This window comes from Mustela erminea, chromosome 11 (genome assembly GCF_009829155.1).
Source record: "Mustela erminea isolate mMusErm1 chromosome 11, mMusErm1.Pri, whole genome shotgun sequence".
Taxonomy (NCBI): Eukaryota; Metazoa; Chordata; class Mammalia; order Carnivora; family Mustelidae; genus Mustela; species Mustela erminea.
In genome coordinates, this window is record NC_045624.1 from 41,940,010 (window position 1) to 41,956,321 (window position 16,312).

A 16,312-nucleotide genomic window follows, 5' to 3' on the forward strand; every position below is an offset into this window, starting at 1 on the left:
TTTTACAAGGGCACTAATCCCATTTATTAGGGCTCCACCCTCAAGACCTAATTGTCTACCAAAGGCCCTGCCTCCTTCTTCCATCACACTGCCAATTAAGATGTCAGCATGGGAATTCTGTGGGAGACACAGACATTTAGTCCACAGCACACACTGAAGTTTGAGAATTACTGCCTAGATTAAGAATTGTTCTCTCCTTGTTTGAAGGCCAACAGCACAGTAGTAGAGACAATCATGCCAACACATGACTGTGATCAATCTAGTAAGTACGGTAGAAGAAGAATATATTAGGTATCATGATGGTGCGAAGGAAGAAGTGAGGAGAAAAGGAAGGTTTTGCTTTTTGAACGCTGAGAAATTTGCACTCCCGTTTCAGAGACAAGGATGGGCGATCAGTTCCAATACTGATAGAGGGTGTTGGTTTTGCTTATCTAGAGTTTGAACAAACAGGGACTTCAAACAGGTCTGAACCTTTTGGCAGGATCAACATAATCATTGTAGCTACCCTTTATCTTGCCCACCTTCTGACTATGATAGCATCTCTCACACTATATTATTCTTGGAATTGATGGTTACATGGTAGTCAAAAGAGATCTTTTAAAGATATGTAAGGTAATAATGTACTTTTTCTGCCTAGAAAAATAATATAGTGTTAGATATTTAGAATGGCCGATAATGGTACTTTAGTAATGGTACCCTATTTTATTTATCTGTTAAATCCAAAGGAAGCCTACTAAAGCTACAGTCTCTTGCTTTGGGATTTTAGAGATTTGAGCATTACAAGACACTGTCATAGCTTGTGATACCTAAGTCACTTAACCCATTAGGTGAGTCATCCCTTATTTTTCAGGGTACAGTATTTTAGAAGTCCTTGCAATAGGGTTTCTAGGCTAACAAATTCTTTGCACTTTTCATCCTGCTAGAAACAGGGATTAGACACAAAGTAAACAAAGCGGGCTGTCTACTCTTTGCGACATCTTCAAAGAGATGGGCCCTGATATTGCACCACTGTTTTTAATCACTTAAAAGGCAATAATTCAATTATGCCATCCTTTAAATAAGAACTGCCATTGCTTTCAGTTCGCTTCCAGGCCTGACACAAGTAAATCACTTCGATAAAATCCTTTTTTCCATCCCTCTTAGAGATGAGAATAAGTAATGATACCAGTGATCTACCAAGGACAAAATGAATATAGAGTATTTCTTATAGAAAAGCAAGATACTTCAGAAGGCAGTGATTCATTATGATATTTGGGAAGTGATTTATCTGGGTGTGTATGTGAAAGATGTTTAAGTGATTTTATATAATGGCACTTTTAGAGAAGCAAATACTACATTTTGGTTTTGAATTTAAATGCTTGGATTGAGCAGTTTATGTGAATAGGATGGGAAGAGGAATATACCTCAGAAATAGATCACCCAAAATGGGCTCACTGATGGCCATTCCTTTGTAACTATACAGCGAGAAAGTGTTTCCTAGGGTATTTGAAGCAAGTTCCTCTCTCATGTGAAGATGACCATATAAGTTCATTTTAAATAATTAAATATTAAATTTAAATATTAACAGTATGACACATGCTGGTGTGACTAAAAGGACATCAGCTTGGTATGTTACAGTTTCATTTTAGTAAGGGTTGCCAAGCTTACTTGCCTTTTTTCTTACCTGAGTTACCCACAAAGACAGTCACTCTCTAATATTATAGTGAATTAAGTCCTTGAGGAAGTGACATCTGCTGTTAAGGCTGTGCGGGGTCTGACATTAACCAGAGTGTGGGCATATAAAGGTTAAAATATAGGGCAGTTGGTGAATTGATTAATTAGCATCCATGTCATGCCAGATTATCCTTTCCATTAATTTTTGCATTTAATGTATTTACTATGCCTCTTAGTAAATGATGAACTATTTTCATCTCAATATGTCTAAGTCAAAGGATTCAATAAGTCTGTTCAAGAGATTTTTAAAAATAGGTTTCCTTTTATTTATTTTTAATTTTTATTTATTTATTTATTTGACAGACAGAGATCACAAATAGGCAGAGAGGCAGGCAGAGAGAGAGGGGGAAGCAGGCTCCCTGCTGAGCAGAGAGCTAGCTGGATGTGGGGCTCAATCCCAAGACCCTGAGATCATGACCTGAGCCGAAGGCAGAGGCTTTAACCCACTGAGCCACCCAGGTGCCCCTAGGTTTCACTTTTTTCTTTTTTCTTTTTTAATATTTTTATTTACTTATTTGACAGAGAGAGAGATCACAAGCAGGCAGAGAGGCAGGCAGAGGAGGCGGGCAGGCAGGGGGAAGCAGGCTCCCTGCCAAGCAGAGAGCCTGATGCAGGACTCGATCCCAGGACCCTGGGATCATGACCTGAGCTGAAGGGAGCAGCTTAACCCACTGAGTCACCCAGGCGCCCCCCTAGGTTTCACTTTTAAATAGGTGATATGGATTTGCTTAAGTTTAACATTTTATCTCCATGATAGATAGAATTTTATAGTAGAACTGCAGATAATACTGTAGTCATGTTCTCTGCTGACTTGAGTATTCTGTCACCAAGAAAAAAACCTCCTGTTTAGATCTCATTATTCTGAATTAGGATTATTCAGATGGGTAGAATAAATTGGAGACAAATATAATCTAAGAGAATAAAATATTTTTACCTGCTTTGGATACTTTATGGGTTACTAAGTACTCCTATATGCCAGACTCTGTTTTGGCCAGTTCAAATGCCTTATCATAGTTAATCCTCACAGTTCCAGTTCTTATCACTAGTCCCTGTTTTATTTTTATTCTTCCATAGCACTATTATCATCACCTAATGTGCTTCATATTTTTCTTAATGTCTCCCTCTCTCTTTTCCCTCTAGACTACTGTTCTGTTAGGGATTTTTATGTTTTGTTTATTGCTATATCCAAATTCTTAAAATAGTCCCTTGTTCATTATAAGTATTTAGTAATATTTTTGGATGAATTAATGGCCATGTGAGGCTGGTATTATGTTCCTCAATTTAGAGACGAAGAGAGATTAAGGAAGTAACAGAACTAGCATGTGAAAATGATTCTGGGTGGTCCACCTACTCATCTAAACATTCACCCATTTGATAAATGACTTTAAAGCCCATGATATTTCCAATATACTACTTTACCTTCAATGCTATACTATATAAAATATATACTTCAATACTATATAAAAATCAGCATGATAATGATAAGTTTTATCAATTCCTTATAAGAAATTTACCAAGTATTGGTGTTTAGTTCAGCAGTTTGGTTTTTTTTGTTGTTGTTGTTGTTAATTGGTAGGGTATTACTTTCATGACATTTTTATGATTTCAAATTAATTTTGAATAAACAATACATATGTTCAAAGTTCAGAGGGTATAGGGGAGTATCTGGTGAAAAACATCCATCACATACCTTTCCTCTGTTCTTAAATTTGCATTCCCATTGGAGTCACTTGGGGAACTTTAACAATTACTGAAGCCTGTGTCTCACTCCCAGAGATTGTGGTTTACTTATTCTGTTGGTGTGGCCTGGGTTTTCAAATTTTTAGAAGATCTCCAGGAGGGAGGTTGCTTCAGGTAAAGGTAAAGTAGCAAGGACCAAGTATACTCTATTGCCTTAAATATGAAGAATATACAAAACAATTTTTTTTAGTTATATTGGACATTAGGCAAAAAAAGACAGTAATCCCCAAGGGTTGGGAATCAAATGAGGTGAGCCTTATGATGGCACTAGCATATGGTTTGAGAGTATACCTAGGCTGTTGCACAAGGGCAGAGAATACAGGCAGAGCTTGGCAAATTTCCTGAGTTTAACAGTTAGTGCTAAGAGTTTGCTGAGACCAAAACAGAATCCACAGGACAGACTTTAGGATAAGAGAACTCCAGAGATCTTTAGGGGGTCCCTCTTGACTGTTCAGCAGAGATCTGATTAGCACATGCATCCAAGGAAACTACCACAGGCTGGGGGAGGGGGAGGACACCCCTGAAAAGATTAGAGGAAACAGGGTCTAGTATTTATACAGGAGTGGGAATAGTGCCTGTTCTGACATCTAACAGATGGACTGGAAAACCTTCTGATTTGCAGGGCTTTTGATAGAATTCTCAGAAGGTTTTTGCTTCAATGGTGAGGAAAAACTAAAACAGTGTTCCAATCTTCCCTCAGATATCTTGAAAGTAAGACCCAAAATGATCTGATTATTTCCAAGTAACTTAATTATATCCCAGAACAAAGCTCAAGAATATTTATAGGAATACAAAAACATCCAGCACCCAAGAAGATAAAATTCACAGTTTTGCATCTAATAAAAAATTAACAGAAGTATAAAGAGGTAGAAAATATGACCAATATTGTGATAAACTTATCAACTAAAAATGAAATTGGCACAAATATTACAATTACAGGACAAGGACATTAAAACAATTATATCCATGTTGAAAAAATTAGAGAGATGGAAGATGTCCAAAATACTCAAATCAAAATTCTACTGAAGACACACGATAGAAACTATCCAAAGTGAAACACAGAGAACAAAGAGTAATTTTTAAAGGTGACCATATTGCTAAATTATGAGAAACCTTTAAGCAGTCTAATACATGTGTAATTAGAGATCCTTAAAGATAGATGGAAAGTTGGGGGTTGGTGGGAGAAGAATTATATTTAAGTAGTAATATCCAAATTTTTTTTCTAATTTAATGACAACTTGAAACACATAGTCCGAAGAGGCTCAAGAAGCTTGAAGAAATAACACCAGGGCCCATCATACTAACATTGCTCAAATATATGATGAAGCGAAAGTACTGAAAGCAACCAGGGAAGTAAAGATATCACATAAAAGGAACAAAAATAAGGATGGCAGCAGATTTCTTTACAAAAACAAAGTAAATAGAAAAATAAAAAAGTAGGCGAGGAGATGAGCTCCATTTTTGAAGTACAGAAAGAAAACGTGTTTGTCAACCTAGAGTCCTATACTCAGCAAAAATATCTTCAAAAAAATGAAAGTAAAATGAAGACATTTTTTCAGATATATGAAAGCTAAAAGAATTCGCCATCAGCAAAATATACTACAAATATGTTAAAGGGAGTCCTTCAGGTAGAAAGAAGGTTAGATGTCAATCTGGATCTACACAAAGGAATGAAGAGCAGTGGCAATGGTAACTACAAGGATAAGTAGATCAGATTTCATATTATTTACATCTTTCAAAAAATCATTATTTAATCAAAACACCAACAATGTAATGCCGGATTCATGTAAAAGTAAAATGTTTGACAATAGCAGAAAGGATGGAAGGGAGAAATGGAAACATATTATTATAAGTCTTGAGTATACTTGAAGTGGTATCGTATCATTTGCCTAGTAAATTGTAGTAAGTTAAAAATACTTACTATCATACTAAATCAACTACTAAAATAACAAAAGTTAATGGCTAATAAATGAATAAAGGAGATGAAATGAAAGAATAAAGCAACCTAAAAGAAGACAAGAAAAGAAAAGGGTAAATAGCAGATGAGAAGGTAAGAAGCAAATAGAATGATGACAGATTTCAACCTAGCCATATTAATAATCACATTAAATATATATGCACTAAATACCCCAATTAAAGGGGAGAGATTATCTGTTTGGATTAAAAAGCACAATACCAATATATGCTGCCTTTTAAGAAATGCACTTTTTATATAAAGGCAACAAGTTCAAAGAAAGCAATAGAAAAAATATTCCATGTTTACACCAGTCAAAAGAAAGACTGGAATAACTCTATTGATATCATAGATTTCAGAGCAAAGCACTTACTATGGATATGGTAGATCAGTATGCTTTCATACTGAAGCAGGCATACTGCATTACATTGCACATTGCTTTGTTGTGATTTGTAGAGGCTGCATTTTTTACAAATTGAAGATTCAAGACTTCTGTGGAGGAAATAACTGCAGATGGGACAGAAATTGCAAGAGAACTTATGTTAGAATTGGAGCTGAAGATGTGATTGAATTGCCAGGAGCTCATGATAAAACTTTAATGGGTGAGGAGGTGCCTCTTAGGGATGATCAAAGAAAGTGGTTTCTTGAGATGGAATCTACTCCTGGTGGAGAGGCTGTGAAGATTGGTGAAATGACAACAAAGGATTTAGAATATTACATAAACTTGGTTGATAAAGCAGCAGTAATGGTTTGAGAGTACTGATTACAATTTTGAAATAAGTTCTTCTGTGAGCAAAATGCTATCAAATAGTATCACATGCCCCAGAGGAATCATTTGTGAAAGGAAGAGTCAATCTATGTGGCAGACTTCATTGTCTTAGTTGAAGAAATTGTCACAGTCATCCCAGCCTTCAGCACTGCTACCCTGATCAGCAATGAGGCAAGAACCTCTACCAGCAAAAAGATTACTACTTCCTGAAGGCTCAGATGGGGTTAGCATTTTTTAACAAAGAAGTATTTTTAAATTAAGGTATACATTGTTTTCATTAGACATAATGCTATAGTACACTTAATAGACTCCAGTGTAGTGTAAACATAACTTTTATATGTACCAGGAAACCAAAAAATTCATTTGACTTGCTCTATTGCTATATTTATGTTATTGCTGTGGCCTGGAACTGAATCCACAGTCTCTCTGAGGTATGCCTGTAAAGGGTTCAATTCATCAGGAGACCATACAGTCCTACATATTTATGCACCTAACAGACCTTCAGAGTACAGTACATGAAGAAAAACTGACAGAACTGTAAGGAGAAATAGAAAAATAAACAATTATAGTTGGAGACCTCACTATTCCTCTCTCAAAAATGTATAGAACAAGTAGAACATGAGTAAAAATATAGAAGATTTAAGCAACTCTGTTAAACAACTTCACCCAACTGACACTTATAAAATTCTCTGTCCTACATCAGCAGAATATACTTTCTTTTCAAGTGTACACAGAACATTTACTAAGATAGACAATACCCTGTGCCAAAAAACAGGTCCCAGTAAATTTAAAGGCATTCGAGTCATACAAAGTATGTTCTCTGACCACAATGGAATTATATTAGAAAGCAGTAGTAACAGGAAGATAACTGGAAAATTCCCAAACATTTGGAAACTAAATAACATATGTCTAAATAACCCAAGGGTCATGGGAGATATCAACAAGGAAATTAGAAAATATCTTGAATTGAATGAAAATGAAAATATAGCCCATAAAAACTTGGAGGATGCTGCTAAAACAAAGAGGAAATTTATAGGCTACTTTCCCACTTTATTTTTTTAAAGATTGATTTGTTTGAGAGAGAACTAGAGCAAGCAGGGGGAGGGGCAGAGGGAGAGAGAATCTTAAGCAGACTCTGCACTGAGTGTGGAGCCCAATGCAAACTTGATCTCACAACACCAAGATCATAACCTTATCTGAAACCAAGAGTCAGATGCTTATCTGACTGAGTCACCCCTACATTCCTGCTGTAGAAGTGAACAGAAATCTCAAATCCATGACTGCAGCTTCATGTCAAGAAACTAGGGAAGAAGAACAAACAAATAAGAACCCCAAATAAGTGGAAGAAAGAAAATAATAAACATCAGTATGGCAATAAGTGGAATAGAAAATAGGAAAACAATAGAGAAAATCAGTGGGAACAAAACCAAAGTAGATATATTAAGATTGGCAGTCCTCTACCCAAACTGATTAGGAAACAAGGGGAGAAGATACAAGCTACCACAGCCAGGAAATAGAGGAATAACTTCACTACAGATTCTGCAGATACTGAAAGGAAGGATAATAAGGCAATATTATGAATACTTAGCTTATAATTTCAACAATTTAGATGAAATGGACAAATTCCTTGAAGACACAAACTACTAAAATTCCTTCAAGAAGAAACAGACTGATAGTTTTTTTTTTTTTTTAAACATATAATGTATTATTAGCCCCAGGGGTACCGGTCTGTGAATCACGAGGTTTACACACTTCACAGCACCCACCATAGCACATTACCCTCCCCAAAGTCCATAACCCCACCACCCTCTCCATACCCCCCCTCCCCCCAGCAACTCTCAGTTTGTTTTGTGAGATTAAGAGTCTCTTATGGTTTCAGACTGAGAGTTTTGAAATTTGTAATTAAAAACCTTTTTGGTAACTAAAAACCTTTTTAGAAAGTAAGATGTGAAAGCATATGTCCACTTAAAAAAAGTTTACATGAGTATGGGTAACAGCTTCCTGTGTAAGAGAAATTAGAAACAAGGCAAATGTTGCTCAACAGGTGAATAGGTAAACTATAGTCCATACTATAGTTTGGACCACAGCGCTACTAATAGTTGAATAAGATTCAGCTATTGATAATACGCTCCAACATGATGGATCTCAAAATAGTTATGCTGAGTGGAAAGAAGCCAGATTAATAAAGAAAACATGAAAAAAAAGAAAACATAAGATAAGATTTCATTTTCATACAGTTTTATAAAATGCAAACTAATCTGTAGGAACAGACATCTTATTAGTGGTTTCCTCAGTCAGACTTGTTGGGGTGGGGACCAGGAAGCATTAGGAAGCTTTTGTCAGTGTTAGGTGTGTTTGTTATCTTACTTATGGTGGTGGTGTCACTGGTCACATACGCCCAAAACTGGTCAAATTGGACACTTTAAGTATATACCATTTGTTGTATATTAATTACACCTCAATTTAGTTTTTCTTTGTTAAGAGCCCTAGGGGACTCAAGTGGAACTGGGACAAATTTGAGAGTCAAGACAAGGTTGGGAAGCATTGCTCCAGTCCCTCAAATCCCTGGTTCCGCCATACGGAGATGACCTATTCTAGGTAGTTTCCTGTTCTGAAACTGGAACATTCCAGAAATATTATGCATATACAAACATATATATTCCTTGTTTTAAATTCACAAATGGTAACATATTTTATACCTATATATCTTCTGTGTTTTTTTCACTTACTATATATTAGAGTTCTTTCCATATCAATAAATATGGAATGATTTTACTTTTTAAGCTAGCTGTATGCTAATTTATTGGATATGGATCCCAATCATTTTGACTGCATGTTGGTATCGTATGCTGATTTTAAAACTCCCTGGGAATGGAGATGTAACTTGAATAGTGCTACAATTAACTTTTAAGCTTGCCCTTATGTTCTCACTTGCAAGCTATATAATATGACAAAATGCTTTCATTTCTGAGTATACAAGTTTTCTAGAAGGCCAGATTCACTGTTAGTATTTTTTTACCAGTAAAGTTTATGTATCTGTGTGAAATGTTGACAGATGTTACATTTTGAAAAGTTATTGTGACATTTGACTTGCTTTCCTTGTCCCCTCAGTGTGAAATTCAACACACAATTTTTCAATTGTTTAATTCTTTTTTCTGTCCTTTGGTATGTTGATCTTTAGGCCCACAGCTATTTTAGAGATGTATACTATGTAAGCCTGTAACCTGCTATCAACTTACATTTTTGGCAAATAATTCTTTGGCTAAACTCTTGCTGCCCCCCCCCCCCCCAAAAAAAAACAACAGCTGGTCAAATGAGCCAATACCAATATAATGCTCATTTTTAAAGTTAACTGCATTCTTTGTTAGACCATGTTTCAATAGGAAGACCACTTTCAAAGCCAATGGACCAATTTATTTGGGGGGTTTCAATTTCCTAATGACCATTTTATGTGTCCTTTAGAGATTTCCTGTTATTTTCAGTCTTTTTTTTTTCCTTAAAGATTTTATTTATTTATTTGACATATCACAAGTAGGCAGAGAGGCAGGCAGAAAGAGAGAGAGGAGGAAGCAGGTTTCGTGCTGAGCAGAGAGCCCGATGTGGGGCTCGATCCCAGGACCCTGAGATCATGACCTGAGCCGAAGGCAGAGGCTTTAACCCACTGAGCCACCCAGGCACCCCTGTTATTTTCAGTCTTAAAGCAACAGGAATCTCAAAGTGTACATTATCCCAACTACCCATATTGTCACATACTTTGTGTGCTTACTGGGTTTATGAGTGAACGTTGTCTTTTTATGACTAATGACATTCTGAACTTCCGGCCAGCATTTCATCAGATGCTGAGTCAGTGCAGTTTGTATCAGTCAAGTCTTTGTTTTATATTCATTAGCCAATGAAGTTAGAAGAGTCATTGCAGCTCCTCGGGATTTTCATTCCCTCATTTTTCAAATCATTAAACTCTACACTCGCATGTTCCTAAATTCTACATTCCAACTCTTTGTTCACCTCTTTGTCCTCCATGTTGTAGGATTTCCAGGGATTGTCCCTATCCTCTCCAGTTACGTTTGCTTATATTTGCATGTCTGAGGTCATGTTTCTGAGGAGTCTATAGTTAAATGTACATGTTTTGAATGTCCCCTTTCCCTGAAGTGGGCATCTTTTGGCGGAGAAGATGGTTTTACTGACTAGTAAATTACCTTTCAGACCCATCTCCATCTTCAAGGACTTTGTTTATTCAGGATGTGTCTTTCTCTAACTTAGGGAAAGCGTGGAGAGCCTGATCCAGAAGCATTCCTATGCCCGCTCACCCATCCGTACCTATGGAGGAGAAGAGGATGTGCTGGGGGATGAGGTTCAGACAACACAGAATCGAGGTAAGACAGCTACCAGGCAGTGTAACTGCTGGGAGCAAGAGCACCCAGAATGAGAAAGAGAAGTAGGTGATGAAACTTGTAGTTCTCAGGGAGCATTCTGCCCCAAAAGTATTTCAGGAGTCTCTTGGGGAAGGACAGCTCCTGAAGCTGATTTTCATACAAACCATTATTTTGCTTCAGAGTCTTAAGTAATTTTCTACCTGATGGTTTCCTGTGATTTTCTAGTGAAAGGACATCAAGCCTCTGAGTCTGGGCTCAGGAGTTACTTGTCTGTCATCTACCACCAAAGAGCTGTTGGACTCTGGGAGCAGTCCTTTAGTCTTTCTGAACCCCAATTTTATAATCTAGAATCAGGGACTTTATCTGTTTCTCTTACAAGATATTCCAGAACTATCTTATTAGGATCGATGACTAAAATGAAAAACACTTTTAGTTATTTTATTTTGCTTTACTTTGTAAAAGTTCTTATTAATTTGAGAGCTCACACGTGCATGAGCAGGGGTGGGGAGGGAAAGAGGGGAGAGGGAGAAGCAAACTCCCAACTAAGCAAGGAGCCCAGTGTGGGGCTCAATCCAGGACCTTGGGATCATGACCTGAGCCAAAGACAGATGCTTAACCCACTGAGCCACCCAGGTACCCCAGAAAACACTTTTTAGAAGATTTTCCTAGTGAAGGGCATTATGTACAGGCAGTGGCCCCAGTGGTGACAGTGGGGGAATACTGAGAAGTTCCTCTGTCCCAAAGGCTCACAGAGGAGCACTTTGCAGCTGGGAGTCCAGAAGGTGCCTAACCCTGAACACAGGGATGTTCATGTGGGGACAGAGCCCTCTGTCATATTTTTATGTCCTTTATATGGAATAGTGTAATCTATCAAAATATAGGACATCTCTTAAAATTAAATCCAAATGGACTACTAGTAATTAATTATACAGTTAGAAAATTCAGTGTCAACTTTTGTTTAAACTTGTAGATGCTGTGATATAAGAAAATCTTACTCTTGCAACTTGTCAAGTATATTTTTCAAAGATTTTATATATTTATTTGACAGAGAGAGAGAGATCACAATTAGGCAGAGAGGCAGGCAGAGAGAGAGGGGGAAGCAGGCTCCCTGCTTGAGCAGAGAGCCTGATGTGGGGCTCGATCCCAGGACCCTGAGATCATGACCTGAGCCGAAGGCAGTGGCTTAACCCACTGAGCCACCCAGGTGCCCTTCAACTTGTCAAATATTTAATAAAGAATTATGGAAGCTATAAAAAGAAAACCATTTTTGGGAGTTTTCACAATGCTTTTAGAAACCAGTGAGTTTGTTGAGGCTCCTGTGTGCAGCTTACCTTCCAGGCATGTTGTCGACGTCAGGACAGATAGCGCCATCTGGGCTCCTTTAAAGGGAATCCAGTTATCACTTCCAGGCAAGGTTCTAGTGTTGTGGCCATTCTCTGGGAGTATGTAGACCATCTCATGAGTTAAGTCTTTTTCTATTTAGTAAATTTTCTCTTCCATATATGGTATAAATGATTCTTACCTGGAAAAGTAGCTGTGACTCATGGTTGACAAGCTTGTCTTTTTAAATTGCAGATCTATTATATATTTAAAAAAAAAAATAAATCAGTCCTTACAGATAATGTAATTCTTGATTTGCGTCCTAAAATAGAGTTCCTAGTCTAATGAGCTCTTTTCCTTCCAGGGTCAGCCTTTACAACATCCGAGAACTTGTCTCTCAGCTCCTGGGTGTCCTCTTCATCCAGTTTCCCCGGGTTTCAGCACCCCCAGCCCCTCACTGCACTGGGCACCAGCACAGCATCCATAGCAACCCCCATTCCTCACCCTATACAGGGCTCATTGCCACCCTATGGCCGACTTGGGATGCCTCTGACACCATCAGCTATTGCCAGCTCCATGCAGGGGAGTGGCCCGACATTCCCCTCATTCCACATGCCCCGGTACCATCACTACTTTCAGCAGGGGCCCTACGCTGCTATCCAAGGACTGCGCCATTCCTCTGCTGTGATGACACCATTTGTATGACTCTTCTAAACCTAGGAGAATCCAGATCTAGAATGTGCAAATGGGTATGGAAATACGGGGCAGGGTTGGGTGGGTGGGATGTTGGGTGTTAGAGCAGGAGCTCTCCAGGAGACATGGGACCTATTAAAGAGGAGAGCTGGACTCACAATTAAACCTGCTGCTGAGGGAGTGCACCACAGTTTGAGAGAGAATCAACGTAGACTTAGCCAGCCTAAGTCCAGCAGCCAGTAGTATACTAACTTATCCAGGAAATTTAATAACACAAGGCAGATGAATCTTATGGTGCATTATACCTAGCAGTTAAAAATGCTGTGTCAATGCAGTAATGTATAAAATCAATGTGTAGATATGGTTTTCTTTCTGCTTTCCACAGGTTAAAAGAATCTTCAAAGAGGCAATATATATAACATACTGACTGTAATGCATAGTGACTAACTTAAGTCCATTTCTCCCTGTAGAAAATGGGAGCCAATAGAGAAACATTTGTAGTGTTGTAGCTTAAGCATGTTTAATTTCCCTTTGTATTAGTTTGCTGGAGAAGGGGCTGAGACAATGCTGAAGCATCCTATTTTGTGGATGAACAGGTAGTAACGACTTTACAAAGTTCTTTTTGTAATACTGAAGGGCCAGTACCTGACAAGCTCTTTTTCCCAGTCTTGTCTTCTTTATTCCTAATTCTCTTTCTTGCAATTACTTGTCGTTTGTGTAGGAAAAACCTATACACAATTTTGAAGCAAGAGGCTCTATGTGTTACATCGTAAAACTGAGGTTTTATTTTTCTGGGCTGCATTCTAAGTGCACTACTGACTTTACTCACTGAGGAACATTTCTAAAGCCTCTAGGAGATGCCACTTGAGACTTTCTCTCAGTTCTGAAGGGAATTTCTCTGCCATGGGTACCAAAGTTCTCTTCATTTTTAGTTTAGCTTTGAGAGACCTTTTGGGTGGTAAAATGTCCTGGGCCAAATTCTCATTTTTGGTAAATCTGCTTTGTTATTAGATTAGCTGTTACCACTGATTGACAAGGATTTGTGAATGACCATTCTGAATGCCCGTATAGCCACCATTTAACCTATGCTTACAAGGACTATGTACACCTATATCTGGTTTGTCCTTCTTTCTTACTGTTCATTCAGTGACTCCTTTACCATTTTTCTAGTCCATTATGTGGAATCATAGGTCAACTCAGTGACCCTCTGACTAAAACACTGGCAGTGCTTGTAAATCAATGTAAAGCATTTACCCTCTATTTTGCATTCTTAATGTCTTCTTAAGCCTTCCTTTAGTGTTTAGTAATTGAGGATATTTTAGTGATATATAATTTCTGTATTGGGTGGCAACATGTATATATGCATTTACAGTCAGGGAAGTGTATTTGGAATTTTTTAACAGTCCATTTCCTTAACAACAGAAATTTAGTGAAGTTTATAGTCCTTCAACTTTAGATATAATACATTCTAGCTATGAGATATAACCTATCTTCTTTATAGTGTTCCCCAAAACTCTATCTTAACCTAATTTAAATTTTGTATCTACTTTGTTCTGACTGTAAAAGTACTGAACCTGTTAAAAGAGATGGGAAATATCACCGCTGAGAGTAGAGGCGGGAGTAAACGCAATATACTTATCACATCAGACAGCATGGAATTTTATTTGTTCTGTTATGTTTTTCCATACCAAATGCTTTTGTGGGGCATTTCTAGTCTATGAGACAAGGCATAATGGCATAGCCTGTCTATGTGATGCTATTGTTGCTGGACTTGTCAATTGTTTTTCTCCACTATGTCCCATAGTTTACTTATGGAGAAGCCTGGACTGTGCCAGCCAAGCATCTCCAGGTCCTATGGCAGACATCATAGGCTAATTTATAACTTCTTGCATGTTATGCTACAGTATCCACAGGTAGTTTGTTTTCAAACACAGCATAGATAATGCATTTCTTTAAAAAAGCAGCTATGAGTAATGTTTAAATAACCATACAGATTAGGATAGGGATTTGACACTTAATAGTTGGCCTGTTGCCAAGTGCTCCTTTCAATACAGGGTACTGCTGCTTACGGCAGGAATAACAAAACTAGATGCTATTTAACATGATGCTACTCAATACTCTGGTAAATTACTTACTGGCCTACTAAAGTGAATCCTTCTGATGAGAAGGCAGGATCAGTTCAATACCACTTAGACATTTTCCCCAATTGACAGATCTTAAAGTAGGGTTGTATGTTTTTGCTAAATATGGTTTTACGCCAGATTTCCTGACTTCATATCTTGATATTGTAATTAAGCAATATAAGGCTAAAAATAAGTAGAGCACTTAGAGAAAAGCAAAAACTAGGATACTAAAGCATGCTCTTTGGAAATAACACCTGAAATTCTAAATTGGATGTATTCTTGAAGTATCTGGCATTATTTGAACCAGAAATAAAAAGCACCAGGTACATGGAGCTTAAACTGATCAAAATCATCCTAGCCATGAGAACCAAGGGTAGAAATTTACTCCAACCGGGGTCTTTCTGAGCTTTTCTAGTTGTTGATTCTTTAATTCTTTGGGTATTTAAGATTTTAAAGTCTAAAATCTATCCTACCAAAAGTAATTGCAACAACTAGATAGTGGGAAAGCCAATTAAATGATTCAGAGCATGAGTTATAGTATATTTGGAATAAATCCAGGGTTTCCCCCAAGGTTTATTACAGTATCAAAATGCATGGCTAATGTGCAGTGCTGCTAAAATGAGGCCCTTCCAGAACTGCTTTATCTAACCTGAAGGGATTAATTCATATCTTAGTAGGTTCTGCAGACCTGATTTGTTTTTAACACACACACCAATAATGTTGAGTAAGTTCAGTTATTTCTTTTACTACTTTTTCAAGTCTTCCCCAGCCTCTGTCCACTCTTAGCAGTATATAGGTTGTTAAATATATCCATCTGGTGTTTAATATATCATAAATTATTAGGTTACAGTTCTATATTAATGAGTTTAGGTTGCACTGCGAGTCCTTTTGAGTTTCTAACAAAGGTTTGTTGTTATTCCTAGTAGATGGCACTGAATGGGAGGTATTAAAAAGATACTAAGAAAAACTCTGTGTAGAGTTATACTATAGAAGTTACATTAACTTCTGGGGTATTCCAAGATCGCCCCTACCCCACTCTTATCCACATCTGTTACTACACTTCTCCAGCCACAATATCTCCAGCCCCTCATGCAAAAAAAGAAAAAAGACACCCTCCAAATGCCCAAGAAAAAATAGCTTTGGAAGAAACGGATCCCTATTCCCATACTGCCTATAGATTTTTCAGAGAGAGGTTAGGGTATTTAACCCATTTCTAAATTTCATGTTAGCTTTTCAGGCTGTCTCACTAATATTTAAGCTGAATTCTATTGAGAAAAATAAGCTTCAAATAAATAGAATGACTTTATTACCCCATTAAATATGCAGTCAAACTTAGCCATGACTCAGCAACTAAAGTTCCAAAAACTCAGTTATGTAATGTGCAGGGTCACATATTGCAAGAAAAACAATATTTTTATTCAGTCTTCCACTAAGTAAGGAAACTTGATATTAATAAACATGTATGGAATTGATAATCATTAGAAGCAAAGCTATTATACCCTAGTCTAGACTAGAAAGAAAGAAAGCAGTGGACACAGAAAAGATTTTCAGCTGACTCCTTTAGACAGCTTGGGTGGAAGAATAGATTTTACATGTTTTTATATTATTTCAGAATGCAAGGATTTTC

The 16,312-nt window shown here is 37.4% G+C and overlaps 1 protein-coding gene across 1 annotated transcript in view; it reads left to right on the forward strand.

Annotated features, from left to right (window-relative positions):
* TBX20 (T-box transcription factor 20) overlaps positions 1-16,312 on the forward strand; it is a 58,943-nt gene that overhangs the window by 41,859 nt on the left and 772 nt on the right. Inside the window, exons 7-8 of the mRNA XM_032304168.1 lie at positions 10,437-10,549; positions 12,234-12,618. Coding sequence (XP_032160059.1) covers positions 10,437-10,549; positions 12,234-12,574 — 454 coding nt within the window. The 3' untranslated portion in view covers positions 12,575-12,618. The remainder of the gene's footprint in view (positions 1-10,436; positions 10,550-12,233; positions 12,619-16,312) is intronic.